Here is a 23,281-nt window from a genome sequence, read left to right as displayed (position 1 = left end):
ACTAACACTGTTGGATACCGCCTCAGTGGTTTAGAAGTTGAGCATTCCTGAGAGAAGCCGATAGATCTTGGGTTCGAATCCCGTGAGAGGGATCGTGGATGTTCAATCCCACTGAAGAGTCCCACACTAGGACGTAATAGCCACCCAGTGTTTCCAGGTTTTTGATAATAGTCTAACTTTAATTCACTCAAGAATTCAACTATTTAGATTATTTTTTATATCTATTTATTTATATCTAGTTATTCGTACTGAACTCCGCCTGTAGGTCCTCCGGGGGCTACTGCCGGTCCGAAGCCCGGATAAAGAAGGAGAGTTGGGCATGGGGTTAGCGACTCTATCCCGTAGAAAACCAACTCACCAAAAACACGCTAACCAGAAAGTTATTCATACTTACATATTCTGATTAGATTGAGGTAATGATCCATTTAATTTGTTCATATTTATCAATGAATTATGATTAGATTGTATTGAAAATTTATCTTTTTCATGAATGAATGGAAGAGTTGGTAAATGGTTAGAATGATGACGTTTTATATAATGAATAATGAAAATGATACAAATGAAAACTGTTACTATGAGAATTATAATGGTTATCCAAATGAAGATACTTTTAACATTCCAAAGATTTGAGTTGGATATAGAATCTGAAAGAAGAAGAAAAGTGATACATATATTGAGTTAACTTATGTCAAACAATGAATATTTATATAGAAAACTAGTAGACGAAGAGATATCATCAGAAGCACTGGACGGCAGTTTCGTCCTATTATGGGACTCCTCAACAGTGCGCATCCACGATCCTGCCTCACGAGATTCCAAACCAGGACTTATCAGTCTGGCGCGCGAGCGCCTAAGCATTAGACCACTGAGCTGGCATCTAACGGTGTTAATGTCTAACTTTAACCAATTCTCGAAGTTGAGAAACCGTTCACAATTGTCTTCAGTGAGGTGATATTTCACAACAGACCTGGTTGAACTCCACCGTCCAGTGCTTTCAGGTTTTCCATGGTGATCTAGCTTCAATTGACCATGACTTTAACTATAAAGATGTATCGGTTTACTTTTAGAAAACAATTTATTTATTGGTATAAGGAGTTATCAAATACGAATGTACCATACTTCGTCACTTGATTTGTGTAAAGGCTAATGTAGTACCTGGTTGCCCAGAATGAAGTAGATGGTTATTTCAGAGGGCTTATCTGCAAACCTTTAATTTGGAGATCTAATCAACAAGATGGTGGAGCAACGTAAGGAGATTGTAGTGCCGCGATTCGTTAATCGTTCGTTTCGATAACCGATATAATTCTAATCTTAACGGCGCGTAAAATCAGAAGGCAAAGGATAGCAGCAACTACAGTTTATTGTCGAATAACTCAGGTTCGAAAGCTAACAACACCTGAGCGAATATGAACGAGCGAGTGAGCGGCAAGCGAGAGAGCGAGGCGAAAGATGATGCGTATTGGAGATGGCTGGGAAGCCAACTCGATTTAAGCAAGCGTTAATCAACATTTATAGTCGGACAAAAATGAGTGACAGACATGCGATGAATAAGATACGAAATGTGTATACACATGCGCTCATATAAAAATATAGCCAAGGTTAATAAGCGAATAATGAACAAGATCAAAATATGACTCATGACAGGCGAATTGGCTTGGCCAGTAGCTAGGATAAAGTATATGGGCTTAACAAATAAACTGATACTACAAGATGTAATCTCATGGTAGACGGTGACCAACGATTGGTTCATATGCTATATGTTCTCTTAGCATTTTGAAACTAATGTACACTACTTGTTTGGAATAAGAGTTTTTCTTAACTCCTCTCAGTGTACCCTTTGTGTTCAGTAACCCAGTTAAAACACAGCATATCCCCTCGATTTCGTGAACAACACCTTCTTCGTGAGAACGCAGTTAATAAGACTTCATTTACAGTGGCTTTATACGCTTAGCCATGTATGAGCATTTCATGAGAGAGAGCTGACTCTCCCCACTCTTGGCCATATCCGGGCATTTAGGGCGATTTGTACTAATTCTATTAAGAAACAGCCTTTATGCAGACAGCAAAATCGTATCCAACTTTATTAGGAATCGGAGAATGTACTGCGATTATTTTGCCGATCACGTTTAATAACTCCTACTTAAGAAGATAATTGTGTTCAAATTATATCGAGTGGTTATGGATTATTAGCATAACATCCTATTAGTAGTATGCATTACCTTAATATAAAGAAAAGTACAAAGTCATATTGAATAACTAGGTCTTATGATCATCAACTTGGAAGTTAATCAACAGACTTCTATAAGGACTATAGAATAAACAGAATAATTGAAGGTACTGGTATTGTGATCACTTAAATGCTGTCAGCTAACTGTATCCCCTATATATATAGAGAGAGACTCGAACCTAATTCTTAAAATACAATTTCAATCACAATAATGCAAATCAACAAAACATAAATCATACTTTCAAAGAATAACTTTTCTTGATGACAAATTCTCGTCTGATTTCGTAAACATATCCATATACGATAAGTAAGATTATGATCTTTATGAAATTTAACACCAATAGATGATTGATGATTCTTATATTCATTATGAATGGATTGATTTGAAACGATGTCATCTAGAAGATACAAGAGAATGAAAGAAAGGAAATTAGATGATGTAACTTTGTAAGATATGCAACAAATTTATATGATTCTCCGGGGTACTGTATAATGAGGTCCATCGGAGCTACCAATCTTCAACACCATCTCAATGAGTCTACCATTGTCTATTGGTAATGTCATTACATGACTAAACGTTTTAGACTATACAATCGGTCTACTTTAATAAATATATTTGTAATATTGTTAGTAAGGTTTTGAACTAAGAAATTGAAGTACGTTATTCGTTTTCATACCTAAATATACTGGGGTGAGTGCTACTGCTATCCACAGGTATAAGTAGTATGTATCATCAATCGAAAGTGAAATACCTATAAGTAGAAGGTTAGGAAGATCAAAGTAAAGAGAACGAGAACAGTGAATGATTGGTGTAGAAACAAAAGAACAATGAAGTTTATGACGATTGATTAACAGTTTGCAAATGAAGTATTTATTGTATGGTTCTCAGATTTCACCAAAGCATTCTGTAATTTTGTGTTCAAATACATTCGACTGTCCCCACTTTTGTTCTCTTTCAATACAATACAAATTAAATTCAAGGTACCTAATAATGATGTTATCTAATTCCTACAGAACTATGACAAAGTACACAAGTTTAAAATAGTAAATAAAATAATAATAATAATATCAGAAGGGATTTTTGTGGATAGTTACAATCATGAGTCAGTTAAAGCTAGACCACCATGGAAAACCTTGAAGCACTGGACGACCGTTTCGACCTATTGTGGGACTCCTCGGTGGCAGTGCGCATTCACGATCCTGCCTCGCGACATTCCGATCCAGGACGAAATGGCCGTCCACTGCTTCCAGGTTTTCTATCGTAGTCTAGCTTCATTTTATTCATGATTTCAACTATTTAAATAATATTCATAATTAAAAGTAGTAAATCATTCCAACTTACTTTGTGTTAAATTCTGTAATACCAAAGATCGTTTACGATGATCTTTTATTGTTTTCATTATTTTTAATGAATTTGGATCATCTGAATTAGCTTGTATTTGTTGTAAACTTAAATTATATTCAATTAATGATTGATTTAATTTTCTATCATTATTACGTAATTTTAATTGATTATCTATTATTATTCCACCATTATTATTCATAAAAGGAATAGTTGCTATGGTAACACTGAAATGATTTGAATTATTATTATTTTTTGTAAACAATAATTGATTTTTTTGATGTGTTTGACATGTATCTATGGCGGTTGACCAATTTTTTGTATTTTTTTGTAAAAATTCAGTTTTTAAACAATAAAATTTTGATTGGTTACTATGTGAAAAATTTAAATGAATTAAATTATTATGATGATAATTGATATTTAATTTTGGGAAGATAAATTCTAAATAAACAGAAAAAAATCAATATAAAAAGGATAGATATTACTGAAATAAATTAATTAACTTGGATAAACAATATAGTGATAAGTAGGTCCTGGTAGGTCCTGAGTTCGAATCTCGCAAGTGCGGGATCGTAGGTTCACATTGCTGAGGATTCCCATGATAGGACGAAACGTACGTCCAGTGCTTCCAGGTTTTCCATGGTGGTCTAGCTTCAATTGACTCAGGATTTCAACTAAAACTTGGATAAACAATATAGTGATAAGTTTTTCGTTATCAATGTGTTTTTTTTAACATTTTACAGACTACCATCTCTTCTGTAATGAAACTGTGAAGATATTTATATGATGAGAAGGAGCGGGGGGTATAAAGATGGTAGTAACCGTGTGGGTGGTGGGGCGGTAACTTACTGGAGACAATGATGGATGGTGGTGCAATTTAGTGGATCGGTTGAAGTGAGATAGTAACATTGTTGAATGCGTGTGAGACCGATAGGTCTTGAGTTTGAATCTCACGAGAAAGATAGTGGATACGCACTGCTGCTGGGGAGTCCCATACTAGGATGAAATGACCGTTCAGGGCTTCCAAGTTTTTCATGATGGTGTGTGGTGCGGGTTACTCATATCCACATAAATAGTGTATAACGATGGTCAAGCATTGAATATATTTCAGTAGAAGATCGATAACGAAAGAACGGGGAATGAAACGCATTGTTATGAAAATGCATGAACAATAATAATCAATGACGATGGACTGATATTTGCAGAATGTACGGTCAAGATTGAGACAATCGATCTATAGTTTGCAAATCAACTATTCCGTAATTTTGTGCTTAAATACATTCGATTGTTGCCACTTGTGTTCATGTTCATTACAGGTCTAGCTTTAATTTACTTATGAATTGAACTATTGAATTACTAAAAATCCACCGAAAACCCCTCATTCTGATGATATTTAAATTATGCTATTTCAAGATGAACTTGCGAATAATGACAGGAATCGAAAGAAATTGTACATTTTTATGAGATGTAAATCATTAATATCAAACTTGTTATCGTCTACGTGTTTCTCTCTGAACCACAAAATCTCTATGTTTAGTCAGTTACCAACTGCTATTTAAGAATTAACAAGAACGAAATGGGGGGAGGCAGAAACATTATTACTATTATTATTACCAATATGTTCAGAACAAGTAAGTTAAGTATGATAATATATATATACATATATCAATAATTAAGACATGGACTGCATGGTATAATACATCCCGACCGTTGTTGCTACCTAGAAGTGGTGGTCGGGCATGCCTATCGTGATGAACCAATTCGAGCTATACTGGCTGGAACAATCGTTCCTCAAGGTCCTACCATGCCAGGCAGGTCGGTTGAAAAGTGGTAAGCTTAAAAGCAGCAAAAACCCAAGGTCCGAAGGCGAAGTCGCACTGCTGACTGTACAGAGGTATGACGGCAGTAAGGTGTTTCCTTCAGAAAACCAGCATAACAGCGATGCTTCCATCCCACGAGCAGGGATGGAGTTAGAAAACGTCGACACTAAAAACGTACATCTCGCCTTATCCCACGGATATCCATCTCCGAAGGTAAGGTCCTTTGAAGAATGGAACTGACATTTCAAAAATCTTTCACAAAAAGGCCGTGCGTGACCGGCCTCAAGCAGTTGTCCCTTGGGCACGCTCCCAAGTCGTTAGGACCAACATTAATCCAACTTCCTTTTCAGGCTTCTCAAGAAATATCCTTCCACGGTGTGGGCAGCCGGGAATTGATATTAGCCCTCATACCCGTAGCTGCACACGAGACCAAGTTGGTCACATCTAAATCCTTCGTTCACCTGACTGACTGACTGGCATAATACACAAAATTTATGATGATAATCATATGTATCTATATGTATACTTGTACACTATCAATGAAACTATTTTCCAGTAAATCAAATTTATTCAACGAAGAAAAAACAAAAAAAATTTAATTCCCATAATTTCTTCAGGAGAAAAAAAGAACTAGGAAGCACTATAAAGTTGCAACCTGATCGAAAGGATTCGATTTGCTCTAAGAAGGACCTGAAACACATGACATTGATCTCAACCTAATGATCAATATAAATTGTAAATACATCTCAGTTCTACAGAGGGTCAGTCACGGCTAGGATAGCTCAGTGGTAAAGTTTCTGACTGTGATGCTGAGTGACACGGGATCAAATCCGTCAGGGAACACTAGTCCCCTAAATATTACAGGTACATCTTGCTGACGATTGCCAAGTAGCACGAAATCCAGGTCTAGGGTTTCCTGTTGACCAACTCCAACCACCATCTTATCTACACATATCATTATTATAGTCATAAACCGGGTAGCATAATACACAAAACTGATGATCATATATATTTATATGTATACTTGTACACTATCAACGAAACCTTTTCCCAGTAAGTCAAATTCATTCAAAACTTGAAAATGAATTCTGATTGTTTCTTCAGGAGAAAAACAAAAAAAAAATTGAACTAGTTTGAAGTCATTGAATTGTCTACTACTCATAGAAGAATTATGATGACATATACATATTGTTTAATTGATTTGAAGTCATAATAAGAGAATAAGTTTTTGATCATGAGTATATAGATTTTTTTAAATTTTTTTGTGGGAGGGAAGGGGATAGGGGGAGGAAACGTCAAATTACTTGACAACATGAAAAAATCACTAAATTTTTCCCCTAGAGACTAAACTCAAGTAAATAAGTTAATCTACTGTCAAAAATATAATAATATTTCACTTCAACAAAAAAACAATAATAATAATAATTTTTCATTTGATGCTCATATGACACTGATAAATAGGTCTATCAATTTTGAAAGATTTGAAATCTTTTACTTCTTAGGTGTTAGTAACAAAAAAAAACAAAAACGAAACACACACACATACACTTTTAGATTGACTTAGAATGTAGCTAATAAAGAATAAGGATAAAGTATTTCATTAAATATTTTTCATAGGAAATTGAAGATATACCACCATGGAAAACCTGAAAGCACTGAATGGCCGTTTCGTCTTATTATGGGACTCCTCGGTGGCAGAACGCATTCACGATCCCACCTCGCGAGATTTGAACACAGGGTCTATCAGTCTCGCGCCAGAGCACATAACCGATAAACCATTAAGCCGGCATCCAACGGTGTTAATGTCTAACTTCAATCAATTCACGATGTTTGATTAACCGTTCACCAATTGTCTTCAGTGAGTTGATATCTCTACAACAGACTTGGTTGAACTCCACTGGTCACCGCTTCCCACTAGAACTTCAGGAAATATCTCTTGAAGTCAGTCACTAGTGAGCATATGTTTAAAGATCAGAAGGGGTTGCGGGTGAGCACTGCTGAGGAGTCCCATAATAGGACGAAACGACCGTTTTCCATGGTGGTCTATCTTCATTTGACTATGAAAATACTGAAATCTCCACAAAACCCCTTCTGGAAGATATACTTGTTAGATATTAGCGTTAGTTAAAGTTATTATATTACATCATATAGACAAGCATATACAGCCACTGAGAATGAAGTGCTACTTACTAAACTCTCTCAGAATGGGAGTTGTTTACGGAAGTGAGAGACGAAAAGTGAATGTCTGGCGCTTCAACCGGGTTTGTGGATATGGAGGATTCACTTATTAGAGCTGGAAAACCCTCATTCCAAACCAATGTTACACAAGGGCTTCAGGATCCTCAAGCAACAAGTGGTGTATGAACCGTTCGTTGGTCACTAGCTACCATAAGAATGCTTCTCCATACGTTGTTTCACTGCCTTGTGGATTAGATCTTTAGGTTAAAGGCTCTGGGTGTAGCCTTCCAGGAAAACCACCTACTTCGGTCTGTACACCCGGTCAGTATATCAGCTCGCATACACAACTTGAGTGATTTGTATGGCACGTATGTATTCGGCGCCTACTTTATACCAATATTTATATGTTCCAAGAAATAAAAGATCTAATGTTTATCTGTTATCTGTTACAATAAGTACCTGATCAGTCATCGAAATTATTCTAACAGAAACAAAACAGAAAATATGGAATGATTCTAAAACTCGAGATCTATACGAAATCAATGAATAAATGTGATTTAGTCATAGAAATTAATTATGAATCATGCTATCCAACATCTCCAAATATTAATCATAAATCTTTTCTGCACTTCAACAATATCATTTGGATTCATCAACATGGATCAGTACAATAGTCAGTGTTCTTGTGGACAGTAGTGACTTTTTGGTCTGGTTGGCTCATGATGTCCTATTTAGGACTCGTCAGCTGGATTTACCTGCATCTCTGAGTTAATGTTCACTCTGGGACTCGTACCCAGTTCCGTTCGCTTCAAACGCCATCAAGTTACCTGCTTAGCCACTGATTCCTGATAACCACCTACTTGTGCGATGGGATATCAGCACTCAGTATCTAAGTGGATAAGACCATGACGTTTGGAGCAAAAGGCACTGGGTTCGAGTCCTAGAGTGAACATCAACTTTGAGATGCAGGTAAATCCAGCTGACAAGTTCCAAATAAGACGAAACACGCGTGAAACTGGATTCCACTGCTACCCACTATCTATCTTTGTCTATCAACTACCTGCTTGTAATGAAAAATTGAATAATTCAATTTATTAGTCAACCTTTGTAAAAGAAAATAATTCACCTTTCGTAGTAATTGTATATTGTTTAGATAATTTCCCATGTCCCAAGTAATTTTTACCATAGATTACAAATGTGTAAACGGTATTCGGTGTCAAACCTGATAAACAATGAAAAAAAGAAATTAGATTGTAAGCATGATTCAAATGATATTTCAGCAAAGGTATGTTCACACATAATAAACATGTACATTGGTAAAATACTCATTCAGTCGGTGTCAAGATCTCTTAACCGATCTATTCATTGAATTCAAGATGTAGATTCATATGAATGTAGGAGATAAATGTCAGTGATGTAAAGTAATCCGAAGTCATTCGATAGAAAGTACTTTGAAGTCATTTGAAGTATGGCGAGTATTTATCGAAAGGTTGACAATAAAGTTAGGAGGAAAACAGTGTATGATATCTAGGTCTTCTTAATGAGTCTGACAGTCAGTCAGTCACAACGTAGAACTTTGTACGTACGTACATCAGTTCGAGTTGCCATACCACATTAGCACTGTGATGCAGTTGTCGATTAAAATCCCATAAGGGTAGAAGAAGTAAGAGTATAAGCATTAATGTAAAAGATTAGGGTTTGAAGATTTTATTCAAGGAACATAATTCAGTGAAATAAATTTGGAAGGAGAACAAAGATAGAGACATGAAGAATTCAGAAGATTAGAATTTGGTAGAACACAAAGAGTGGATGCACCTTCGCCATTGCAAACGATTTTGAGCCATGTCATTCAAGGTCTCTAACCATCGATTGCTATCATCTCGCGATTCATAACCAGGTAGTCTACATCTAACAACATGGCTCAGTCCACTTGTCAGTGACTTCATGGATTTGTGCCACGTTTTGGTCTGGCCGCCCCTAGCTTTCTTCCAACCCATTCCTACACCATAAAACATTGCACGTCGGGGCAGTTTGTGGTTGGGCATACGTAACACGTGTCCCAGCCATCTCAACTGATGAAGTTTCACTACTTCATCAATCGCATCCCGAACATGCCTGCATAGTTGCTTATAGTGGTCAGAAGACTCTGCATTTTGTCAGCGTCTTCACCAAATAAAACTATGTCATCGGCGTATTCTAAGTCAACAAGAGAGCCTCCCAGTGAAAGTTCAACTCCTGGAGATTTAGATGATGAAAGTGTTATCTCTAAAAGCATGTCAACGACAAAGTTAAACAAGAATGGGGAGAGTGGACAGCCCTGATGAACACCACTTGAGGTAATCAATTCTGATGACAGTTCACCATAGGCTCTAACTCAACCAGTTGTGTTCGAATAGAGAGCCTTTATGAGGTTAATGTACTTCTTTGGTACTCCTTTCAGTGACAAACACTGCTATAAAATCGAATCTCTCATCTTGAGGAGAACTATACTTTCCAAGGAATTAAAACCAGTGTCACTTAGTATCACATTAAAAAAAGTGACCTCTTATCTAATCGTTTCGTAAATTACTTCCCGTTTTACGAAGGTCTTTACGCTGATTGATAACTCAGCAACAAAATATTGTCTAATCTTTAGTGCTGATAGAGTTCTATTCATCAACTATTATTGGATATTGAATACACTACGCCATTGGATTCCAATTATTCTCAATTTTCTTATGATAACTTAATCAAAATGAAGGTTTGAGAAAGTGGATAATTTCGTTGAAGTAGTAACTATGCGAAATTACAATAATGGAATTGACTTTGTCTATCGTTTGTTGTCTAGGAAACAAAAGAAGATATTCTTTGTTGATGTCAGCCTTTTTATATATGATTTAAACAGAACGTTTCTAGGTGATAGACTGATAGACTTCTACCCGAAGTTTGTGCTGATGATGTCGTTCAGAAAAATGATGGAATCTCCACGATCAAACCACCCAGCTTAGAGAACAAAACTCCATTATGATAGACTGATGAAATCAACTATGTGCTGTATAGGAAAATTGAATCGGTTAAACGCTAAAACAGAATATACAAACCTGATATTTGACATTGTTGATAGATTGGTAATCTTGGTACATGATTGATGAACACTGATTTCGGCAGATTATTAACTGGAGTTAATTGATCTTTATTAAAAACTTTTAAAAATTCAATAACAATAGTTTGTTCATAACCCCCATCAAATCCAGGAATCCAACTCAGGGTTAATTTATCCCATGTAATTTCTTTTATTTCAATATCTGTTGGAGTTTCAGGTGTACCTTTATCGTAGAACAAAACAAAAAAAACACCTATTGAAAGTAAATCTTAGCTTGATTGGTTTATTAACAGAAGGGGGTTTTGTGGAGATTTCAGTAATTTTATATAGTTCAAATCATGAGTCAATTGAAGATAGACCACCATCGAAAACCTGGAAGCACTAGACGTCCGTGCAGTTCATCCAGGTCTGTTGTGAGATAGTAACTCACTGAAGACATTGGCGAATGGTTGCTTAATTTCGTGGATTGGTTGAAGTTAGACATTAACACCGTTGGATGTCGGCTCAGTAGTCTAGCGGTTAAGCACTCGTGCGCGAGACTGATAGATCCTGGGTTCGAATCTTGCGAATCGGGATCATGGATGCATACTGTTGATTGGTTCAATTAAGTATAGTCTGAAAATAACTACTTATTATCATACTTTGATTTCAGTAGTATTTGAGGGTATGAAAACTAGATCAAATTAGACAATGGTAGACATTTCTAATCTAATTTAAGTAGGGATTATCTTTAAAACTCTTCATAAAAAAATCAGTATTCATTTGAGGTTGAATTCATAATTGCATATGAAGATTGTATTTGTAATAGCCCTTATATTCACTCACTTAAAATAAAATTCTAAAGATTAGTATAGGATTGTTGAGGTTGTTGAGTTTCAGTTGAGATTATAAACCGATTAATGTTAGACCACTATGAAAATCCTGGTAGCACAATCCTATACGGATAATTATCATGTGCTCATTAGTGAATAACTTCGAGAGGTAATTCTCAGAATTTTGGTGAGTAGCCGTGACCATTGGGTTCTCATCTGTGTCGGGTGTGAGGTGATTACCCAATGAAGATAATAGAAGATGATCGTGCAGTATTGTGGACTGATTAGATTTACACAATCAAACCATCGGATGTCAGCTCAGTGGTCTAGGGGTTAAGTGTTTATACGTCAGACCGAATGTCCTGGATTCAAATCTTATGTGCGTGATCATCGATGCGCACTGCTGAAGAGTTGCATACTAGAATGAAACGGCTGTGCAACATTTTTCATCAATATCTGACCTCGTTTCATCCAACTCGTACGGAGTTTTAGACCAAAAACAATGCTTTGATGATCCATTAAATCCATTAGATTCTATCCTATACGTGTTTTTTTGTGTTTCTTTGGACAGCTTTAATGGAATTGCTTGTGTGTTCGATGTATTTTCTTCATGACCAGAATACAACATCATCTAACCTTTTCTGCCAAGCTGCTGTCTAATGGGTTTCACGAATATCGTACACTGCCATGTTGTCTCGTCATTTCTGTAGCTATTTGATAAGTTCTTCTGGTTTCCTAGATTATCAAACTTTTCATGTACCTATGAAGTAACCCTATTCGACTTGACTTCCACTAAAAATCATATATCTTCTTATAAAGTAGGATTTTGTCTCAACATTTGAAATTAAAGATATAAAGAATGCTTTGTGGCGTCATTATTTCCAAAGTTACGAAGTGTTACGTCTCAATCCTTTTACTCTTACTTTATATCGTGTTTCCAACAGCCTAAACGAACACAAAATTTAAAGATTTTATAACATATCCATTGATTCATATTACCACTACCACTGAGAAGTCCTATACTAAGAAGAAAAGGCCGTACAGGTGCCTGCAGGTTTCCTATGGTAGTCTAGCCTTAACTGACTCATGAATTCAACTTTTAAATTACCAAAATCTACACAAAAAACCTTTTCTGACAATAATCAACATATACTAACTAGTGACTGTCTTCAAGAGATATTTCCTGTAGTTCTAGTGAGAAGCATTGACCAGTGAAGTTCAACTAGGTCTGTTGTGAGATAGTAACTCACTGAAGATGTGTCACTCCATTTTGCGGATTAGTTGAAGCTAGACATTACCACAATTGGATGCCAACTGGCTCAGTGGTCTATTGCTTAAGCGCTCGCGCGTGAGATCGATAGGTCCTGGGTTCGAATCTCGTAAGGTGGGATCGTGGATGCATACTGCCTATGAAGAGTCCCACAATAGAACGTAACGGCCATCCAGTGTTTCCAGGTTTTCCATGATGATCTAACTTCAATTAATTCATGATCTCAACTATTAAAATTACTATACTATCCACAACAACCCCTTCTGATAATAGAAATGTTACCAAGGAAACAACCTCCCCCCCAAAAAAAACACAGAGAAAACAAACCATTTACTTACTATAATTTTGTAATAATATAATACATTGTTGACAACCTTCATCATTAATAATTAATGATAAATAAATGCCAAATTTTATTGATTTTAATTGAGTGATTATTAAATGTGTTAAATATAATGAATTATAATATGTCATATTAATGTTTATATAATCTAATAAAGCTAATTTAGCTTTATAACCAGATAGTAACTGAATATAATAATTATCATTTGTTCTATTGTTGCCATGGTTACTAAATAGATTATTAGTTTTATTATAAATCGATAGTATCTTGATAAATTGATGATGTAATACATGTTGATTACATAATTTTTGTTTTATAAATGATGATATATTACTTAAATAATTATTATAAATAGTATTATAATATTGATATGTATTAATATAATACCATATAATTTGTTTAGGTATTGGATATGATTTAAATATACAAGTTAATTTATTTATTATTGAATTTGAAAAAAAATTTATTGATTTTTGTGAAATTTTTTTAGTATTGATTGTTTGTTTTATTATGGATTGATGTAATAAAGTGGGTGGATCTATGTGATAGAAAAAAAAAGAGAAAAAAAACAATTACGTAATCCAAATGAACTATTTTAAGCAAAGGGGGATAGTGATTAGCAGTGGAATATAGTTTGACGGGCGCCATTTCGTCTTACTTGGGACTTGTCAGATGGATGTACCGGCACCTCAGACATGTTGATGTCCACTTCTAGGACTCGAACCTAGTATCGTTCACTTCAAACACTATCGCGTTATCCACTTAGCTACTGAGTCTTGATAACCACTTGCTTATGCAATGAACGATTATTATTATATTGTTTTAAAACAGAACAAATAAATTAGAAATGATGTTTGTTTAGAGATATACAGGCTTAACTTTGTTAATTAATCACCTTGATAATAGTTATTATATAAATCGCGAACGGTGTTTGAAATCAGAAGCAGTGACTGAAGTGGATAACAAATGGATAACAAATTTACAAGCACATCGAACGAATTCGAAGAACTGAAGCGAATATCTGTATGCGAGCGAAAACAGAGGCAAATTTACAGTGAAGTCGAATAAGGCGTTTCTAGGCAACGTAATGGTTATTAATAGTATTCAAGTACATATAAACATGGTGAAGATCCATTAACATTTTAGAAAGAGTCTGTCCTTTGATCAAACGTACACTTTTATACAGATATGATAGTGACCATAATAATACAAATAAATATGTGAATTGTTACTTTTCGAACAAGATTATCTTTAAAATAAGTTAATGAAAGAGTAACCAAAGTTTAACCATAATGGAAATAGGTTGTAGGAGAGTTACTATAGTGACCTAATAATTTTGGTACAGAAAAGAACGTACTATGTAAAGAATAGAGTAAGAAGATTAAATTATTTGCAAACATGTTGCTTCTAAACTGTTTTGTAAGAATATTTAGAGAGACTATAATTTATGGACGAACCAATCATCATTAGGAAGATACAAGTGTTTATTATCAGTTGTCTACGCAAAATACTTCGAATCTGTTTCCCAGACACTATCACTAACAACATACTGTGGGATAGAACAGACCAGATTCCAGTGGAGAAAGATATCAGGAAGAAGCACTGGGTGTAGATAGGGCCCACATTGAGGAAAGCATCCAACTGCATAACAAAATTAGCCCTCACTTGTAATCCTGAAGGCCAAAGGAAAAGAGGAATATCAAAGAACACATTACTACGAGAAATGGAGGCAGACTGGAGAAGAATGAACAAGAATTGGATAGAACTAGAAAGGAAGGCTCATAACAGAGTATGTTGGGGGATGCTGGTGGGTGGCCTATGCTCCATTGAGAGTAACAGGCGTAAGTAAGTAAGTAAGCAATTAGATATAACGGGTCTTAGATTCAGGCGTGAAATTCATTCATTCGTTTGACTAAATAGAGTTTCGGCATTAGAGCTGATATTAGTTTGTGATGAAAACTCTAAACCCTAACCTTAACAATCAACTGTAAATCATAATTCTAACACCTCAAATTGATTTCTAACCCTCATTTAATCCGAGTTATTAGGTAGACATTCTTAAAGTCAACTTAGCCCCGTTCAAATTTCGTCTATAAATTCTAGTCTCATCGAATATTTATCAAGGAAACTAATATATATTCTAAGTAAACGAACTAAAGAATTCATATTAAAATCTGAAATAAGAATAATAATCAAACGAAACAGCCTTCTAGTACTTCCAGGTTTTCCTTGGTGGTCTAACTTCAATTGAATCATACTTTTAACGATGAAAATACTGAAATCTTCACAAAACCCCCTTCTGATAATCCGTAATAAACATAGGTCTAGTGTCAGGAGTGGGATTCGAACCCACGACCACAGAAAGGGCTGCGACCTGAATGCATCGCCTTGGACCGCTCGGCCATCCTGATCGCATAAAAATAAATGAATAATAATGAATAGAGTCTTAGATATTATAAACACCATACATCTCTATCTATATCTATATATATAATTACTCTTTGTGAGTCTAAAAGGAAATTTTTAGTAACTATATGACATTTAGATAAATTATTAATAAATCGATTGTTTTTTTTGTATTTTTTTTGTTCCTTTGTTTGTAATTTTAGAGTCATTTAGTTGCTAAATGGACTATTCTTTTTTTTTTGCCCATTCATGTTCCTTAATATATTAATGATTAATGAATAGTTTAAATGTAAAACAATTTCATATATATATATATATATATATATATATATATATATATATAGTTTCTATTCAATGATCAATAATGATTATTTTTTTCATTTTTCGTCTTAGAAACTAACTTGATATTAGACTTTTGTTAATTTACTCTTAAATGAAATTATAGAGAATAAGAGATAAGGGATAAAAAGAACAATATATATACATATATGTACCTTTAAAGTATTCTGGTATATAAATTCATTTAGTATTGTTTGTTTGAATCTTCCCAATGATGTTTTTAGGACTGCAACTGGTCAGTCTCTAATTGGTATATATGCATATTGTGCGTATTGTCTCGATATAGCCTTAATTCACAAGCAAGATAAGCAGAGATAGAAAGTGGCTAGTAGTGGAATTCAGGACGCGCATCACTTCGTCCTATTTGGGACTCGTCAGCTGGATGTACCTGCATCTCAGAGTTGATGTTCACTCTGGGACTCTAGCCCAGTACCCTCGCTTCAAACGCCATCACGTTATCCACTCGGCCACTGAGTCCTGATAGCCACTCTACTTACCATGCTTGTGAATTAAGGCTATATCGAGACAATACGCACAATATGCACATATGTCAATTAGAGACTGACCAGTTTCAGTCCTAACACATCGATGGGAAGATTTCAAACAGAACAAATACTTAAGTGTATTTAAACTTCATCCCATCGCAAAAGCAAGTGGCTGTCAGGACTCAGCGGCCGAGTGGATAAGGCGATGGCGTCCGAGCCCCAGAGTGAACATCATCTCTGAGATGCAGGTACATCTAGCTGACAAGTCCCAAATAGGACGAAACGCGCGTCCTGGATTCAACTGCTAGCCACTATCCATCTTTGCTTATTCTGGTATATGTTACTGATGTCGACAGATGTAAGTAGTATGCATCATGAATACAAAGTGACTTGTCCGGTGGCAGAAGTTTAAGAAGTTCGAAGAATAGAGAATGAGAACAGTGAATGATTTGTGTGATAGTGAAGGAACAATGAAGTCTGAGACAATTGATGGATATTTTGTAAATTAGGAATTTACTGTATGGTTCTTAGATTGTACTAAGACGTTGTTTGTGTTCAAATACATTCGATTGTCCTAGCTTGTGTTCTCGTTTACTACAATATATCTAAACAACAAGTCACTTAATTTAGGCTACAAAGTATGTGTTCGATCACTCTAAAAAAGCTATAGATTTATTCTTTGAAGTGATCTGATAAAAGATAAATTAAAGCTGGAATCTGTTCAGGAACAATGTAGAACGATGGGTTCTTAGGATTGATTGTATCTAAAATGATAAGTCCAGGTGTAATAAACTTAAAATTTGATCCTTTATAGAAAAAGAGACAGTAATGAACGTAAGTGACTTTCTAACTGTCCTTTCTTACTCCTTTTTGAATCGTTTGTTTTATATGAAATAAGATAACGTGGTTGTATCAATTCTATGCATGACAGCAAATTAGAAATATCCAGCCACTTGGTTGATAATAAAGTTTATCATTAGTTATTCAACAGATAATCTTCCATAAAGGTCATTGACGTTCTTGATGTGACTGTCTATAACTACATCGATATTCTTGTTTCAAAATACCTAATAAACTATTACTCCCATTCAATAAAGCAATTCAATATGCAGAAACATTTATTTACAGTAACCTTAACTCTCCGTCATTCATGAGACAATCCCATTTTAAATTATCTCACCATATGAATTACTTTACCAGTAATTATGTTTTTCAGATTCTGGAATGATTTACCAGGATCTCTCCTTGAGATAAAATCACTCCAATCCTTTGTTCATTGCATGGATGACTACAAATCCTCTCAAAATAACTTAAATGCGCTTACTCCTGTTAGTATATCCCATTCGGTAAGTGAGATTAAAGGAAACTTTAAGTTGTTAATGGTTTTTATTACTCAACCAAATAATTAACCCCTAACCATCTAATGATAATTGACACTGATACCGATTCTGATAATCTTAAGTGAATTGAATAATATCTAACTCAAACCGTGAATGATAAAATAACTTGACACATTTGTTATAGTTGACCTGACTGATCTGTCACAGTAAGTATTGCTTTAGTTATTCTGTACTCTCACTTTCCGTTTTACATTCTCTAGTTGTAGGTGATTTGTTATGGCATGAGAAATGATCTTAGGTACACATATCATACATCAATAGAATTGTGGTAAACAAGAACACAAATGGAGACAATCGAATGTACTTAGGCACAAAATTACAGAATATCTGACTAAAATTTGACAACCATACAGTAAACAGTGAATTTGCAAAATAACAATCCATCGACTCAAACTTAACTGTTCCTTCTGCAAACAGCAATCCATTGTCTTCGATTATTATTGTTCATGTATTTTCATACCGATTGCGCTTCGTTCCTGTTCTTTCCTTATCGATCTTTCGCTGAAATACATTCTATGCCTGACCATCGTCATATACTACTTATGTAGAAATAAGTAACCCATACCACAGAATGACCATTTAGAAAGAGTAGAACATTCTTCGTTTATGCTTTTCATTGTTGTGATACATGTACAAAATATGTATCCTGAACAATGTTTGAACTAGAACACTTTAAACAACTTAATATCATATATCTGTCTAATACATTCAATATTACTATCCATATCAAGCTGACGATGCTGGTAAACTGGCATTAATCGTGTAGTTATTACTTTTACGGGGTGGCCGAGTGGTTAAGGCGATAGACTGCTAATCCATTGGGGTTTCACCGCGTGGGTTCGATTCCCATCCCCGTTGAGTATTACTTTTACAATATATATACATGTTATTATTAATAATAAAAAGTGTTACTATGCGGCCCTATTTATATTAACTTCTACAATATATTGATGTTGTGTGATTGATTACAAATTAAAGTACACTGACTTACTTACTTGAATAGTAATTTATTGACTAAAGAAAAAGATCAGGTTTGAGTAATAGGTACACTGTTCGACCTATCTACTAACCTATCGGGTTCTGAAGGTTTCCAATGTTGGGTGATGCAGTTTAGGAAATTTTGACAAATCACCTTTCACTACGGATTTAACGAGACAATTATTGAAGATCAGGTATTATTGGAATACTGTTTCAGCTCAGTACGATAGTCTTTAGTACCATATATATCAACTGTATAGAGGATAGAACACTTTAGCGCTTCATTATTTTTTTTTCTGATTAGCATTTTTTTAAGCGAATTAGTTTTCTACGGGATGGGGTCGCTAACTCTCATACCCTAACGTCTACCTTTATCTAGGGGCTTGGGACAGACAGTAACTCCAGAGGGGCCGTATGCGGAGTTTTAAGGCTTCATATTAGACACTAATTGTTGAGTACTTAATTGACATCATTTACTACTTCTTACATTCGCAAATGTCAGTCATTTCGCATTACATCACAATAACTGAATATTATTAATATCTAGATAAACATTGATACTTTTGATTATTTGTACAAATCTAAGAAATTTTTTATTAGAAAATAGATTTTACAAATCAAACCAGTTCGCTTCCTTACTTACTTATGCCTGTTACTCCTCATGGAGGAGAATAGGCCCCCCCTTCAACATTTTCCATCCAACCCTGTCATGGGCAATTCTTTCCAGTGATTTCCAGTTAACATTCACCCTTTTCATATTTGCTTCTATTTCCTGGCGTAATGTGTTCTTTGGCCTTCCACTTTTCCGCTTCTCTTCACCATTAGAAGTTAGGGATTGCCTTGTAATGCACATTGGTGATTTCCTTAATGTATGTCCTATCCACTTCCAACGCCTTTTCCTAATTTCCTCTTCAGCTGGAAGTTGGTTTAGCCACTCCCATAAAACTCTGTTGTTGATAGTATCCGGCTAGTGAATGTTGAGTATTTTGCGTAAACAACCGTTTATAAATACATGTACACTCTTGATGATTTTAGTTGTAGTTGTCTAAGTTTTAGCTCCATACAGTAGAACTGACCTGACATTCGCTATAAAGACTTTTAATTTGACATTGGTCGACAATTTTTTTGAGTTCTATGTGTTCTTCAACTTTAGGAAAACGATCCTCTATTTGCTAATCCTAACCTGTACATCTGCATCAGATCCTCCTTTTTTTCGATGATACTGACAAGGTACTGAATGTTTCCACCTCTTCTAGAGTTCGCCATCTAGTGTGATTGGGTTGGTGTTCCCCCGTGTTGTATTTGAGAATCTTGCTTTTTCCTTTGTGCATGTTGAGTCCTATTGATGCAGAGACTTCTGCTACATTTGCTGTCTTTGTCTGTACTTGTTCGTGTGTATGAGATAGGAGGGCTTGGTCATCTGAGAAGTCCAAATCGTTTAATTGACTCTGAGGTGTCTATTGTATTCCATGAACACCCTTTAGATGTCGAAGTCTTCATAATCCAGTCAATCATCAGAAAAAAGAGGAAGGGGGAGGGTAGACAGCCTTGTCTGACTCCGGATCTTACTTGAAATGCATCTGTCAGCTGTCCTTCATGCACCACTTTGCACTGTAGTCCATCGTATGAGTTCTGGATAATATTCGCAATCTTCTCAGGAACTCCATAGTGTCGAACACGTCCACAGAAAACATAAAATTCAAAATATATATAATAAAGAAACAAACCCCCTCATTAAAGTTGTTTTCACATACATTTCAAAGTTATATGTACCGGGTTTGAATAATCATACCCGAAATTATTGATTGCTTGACATGTATAACTTCCTTCATTCATTAAATGATATGAATAACATTCATTATATAAATTATGATTAAATGATTGATTATAGCCCCATATTAATTGACTTGTTGTTTCCCATGTATATGAACCAGTATCAAATTCAATACATTTAATTGTAGTTAAAATTTTTCTCCATGAACAATGAATCTAAAAGGGAAAAAAGGGAATCAAATGGGTAACTTGTAATGTTAAACAAATAATTTGATATAGACATTAACAACGTTGGATACAGGCCGATTCAGTAGTCTATCGGGTAAGTGCTCCGGCGCTATTCTGGTTGGTCCTAGGTTCGAATATCACGGGTACGGGATCGTGAATAAGCATAATAGGACGAAACAGCAGTCCAATGCTTCTAGATTTTCCATTGTGGTCTAGCTTCAATTGACTCATGATTTCAACTATGGAAATAATTTAATTTCAAAATAGGGTTTTTGTAGAGATTTTTAGTAATTCTGTAGTTGAATTAATGAGTCAATTGAAGCTAGATCATCATGAAAACCCTGGAATCATTGGACGGCCGTTTCGCCGTCGTATGGAACTCCTGAGTAGTGTGCATTCGTAATCCCGAATGCGCGATTAGAACTCACGACCTATTGGTCTCATGCGCAAGCTTTCAACCTCTAGATCACTGAACTGGTCAGTATGATGTTGCTCTACCATCCACCATTATCTTCAGTGAGTTGGTATCTCACAACAGACCTAGTTGAACACCACTGATCACTGCTTCTCACTAGAACTCCAGGATATTATCTCTTAAAGTCATTCTTTGTGAGCACATGTTGATTATTATCAAAAGAGGGTTTTTGTGGATATATTTGTAATTTTATTATAAAAGTAATGTATTTGTTATGTCCCAATGTGTTATGCTTCGATAGTGAATGGCAACTTTCGGATCCATTTATAGTCCAATATTAAGAATATAATTTTTATCGTATAATTGAAAAATAGCTAAACTATTCATCCATGTAAGCCTTTTATAAACTTTATTTTGACCCATAGACTATTATTATACGATTTACTATTCTTGAGTTATACCCAGTCTATTTATTGCTGCCTCCCACATTCACATTTGGCTAATTCTTGTACGAATGTTATTTTCTATTTTACTGGTACGATCTGGTCAGTCTGTTTGGTATATAAACTCAGTATATTTGAGAATAATGATTCATATTGCAGAGGCTGTTATTGGTATTCTGGACTTAACTGGCTGGTCTAGGCAGAAAGCAGGATCAATACGTACTCTAGACTGCTCGTACGGTTTTCGTGTGTGTCACTGTTCCAATCGATAATTCGCTGCTCTCTAATTAGCGGTCTTATTACGCCATAAATTAACTGCGCATCCTCTCGGCCACAAGTTTCCTAACTCAGTATAAGTCGCTTCTTTGAATTCTTGGTAATCGTAAACTTAAATTTTAAGTGTCAGTTCAAACAATATAAATATTTCATAACAGAAAGTAACCAGATTATTTAAAAAACCTGGGCGGGGAAACCCCATTGGATTTCAAGTCCAACGCCTTAACTACTCGGCCATCCTGACACCAGATTATTACATTATTATTATTATTATTAGCTTTATTCAACATTATATTTTTGGCACAATATGGAACTCTCAACACAATGTATTTCAAAAAAAATATCACCGTTTCTTCCTTCTTGGTCGATCTTGATGACATATATTGGGTGATTGCCAATTAGGTATAAACAGTTCAGTCAATTGACATCTAAACAATGTACATTGCTTTCGCTGCATTTTGCTAGCAACCAAGATGTGTTTCAATGGACTCTTTTGTAACTTCTACAACGAATTGTTATACACTTTTCAGAAACGCACCTGAACAGGTTATGAGACTAATAGCCATAATGATGTAATAAAACATATAAAATTAGATAATTGAAAGCGTGAGTCATTTGAAGCTAGACTATTAGTAAAAACCTGGAAGCACTGGACGGACGTTTCGTCCTATTGTGGGACTCCTCAGTAGCGCGTATCCAAGACCTCGCCTCGCGAGATTCGAACTCACGACCTATCAGTCTCCCGCTAGAGCAGTGACCAGTGGAGTCCAAACCACGTCTGTTGTGATATGCAAATTCACTGAAGGCAACTGGTGAACGGTTGTTCAACTTCGCGGATTGGTTGGAGTTAGACATTAACACCATAGGATGCCGGCTCAGTGGTCTATCGGTTGAGTGCTCTGGCGCGAAACTGTTATGTCCTGAGTTCGAATCTCGCGGGGCGGGGTCGTGGATGCGCACTACTGAGGAGTCCCACAATAGGACGAAACGTCCGTCCAGTGCTTTCAGGTATTTCCCTGATAGTCTTGCTTCGATTGACTCATGCTTTCAACTATGAAAATACTAAATCTCCATAAAAAATCCCTTCTTATAATAAATTAGATAACTTATTGAAACATCTAGATGACAGGAACAGGTAGCCCAGATGTTCAAGCACGCCGTCATCCCTATATTACAGAATCAACTATCTGACTTCAATCAAACTCAACATTTATAATTTCGAAAGAAAAAAAAAACATTTATCAATGTGAACTTACATCATTTAAAGTTCCTAGAGTAATAGAATTCATAGAAGTTGATGTTGTAAGAATAATGGAATTATCATGAAACCAATTAATTTGTGGTGCAGGTTTACCATAAGCAACACAACGAAGATAAGGTTTATGAATTGAATTAAAAGATGGATTTAATACATTATCAATATTTGGTTGTTCAATGATTTGTGGTTCTTCTAAACAACAAGAA

General features: G+C 35.4%; 1 protein-coding gene and 2 non-coding genes across 3 annotated transcripts in view; 1 reads left to right on the top strand and 2 right to left on the bottom strand.

The window, feature by feature from the left end:
- Nucleotides 1–23,281, bottom strand: part of Smp_181250 (putative hypothetical protein) — a gene marked incomplete at both ends in the record, with an annotated part of 52,153 nt that overhangs the window by 2,979 nt on the left and 25,893 nt on the right. Inside the window, 6 exons of the mRNA XM_018799840.1 lie at nucleotides 2,481–2,625; nucleotides 3,570–3,785; nucleotides 8,694–8,789; nucleotides 10,648–10,872; nucleotides 20,437–20,671; nucleotides 23,074–23,267. Coding sequence (XP_018651589.1) covers nucleotides 2,481–2,625; nucleotides 3,570–3,785; nucleotides 8,694–8,789; nucleotides 10,648–10,872; nucleotides 20,437–20,671; nucleotides 23,074–23,267 — 1,111 coding nt within the window. The remainder of the gene's footprint in view (nucleotides 1–2,480; nucleotides 2,626–3,569; nucleotides 3,786–8,693; nucleotides 8,790–10,647; nucleotides 10,873–20,436; nucleotides 20,672–23,073; nucleotides 23,268–23,281) is intronic.
- Smp_tRNA_00797_Leu_CAG.1.1 lies at nucleotides 15,403–15,484 on the bottom strand. The gene has a single exon. It is a non-coding gene (tRNA).
- Smp_tRNA_00191_Ser_GCT.1.1 lies at nucleotides 18,481–18,561 on the top strand. Its single transcript has one exon. It is a non-coding gene (tRNA).

The sequence above is a fragment of the Schistosoma mansoni genome, chromosome 3 (assembly GCF_000237925.1).
Source record: "Schistosoma mansoni strain Puerto Rico chromosome 3, complete genome".
In the NCBI taxonomy this organism is placed as follows: Eukaryota; Metazoa; Platyhelminthes; class Trematoda; order Strigeidida; family Schistosomatidae; genus Schistosoma; species Schistosoma mansoni.
This window is presented reverse-complemented; position numbering and strand designations above follow the sequence as displayed.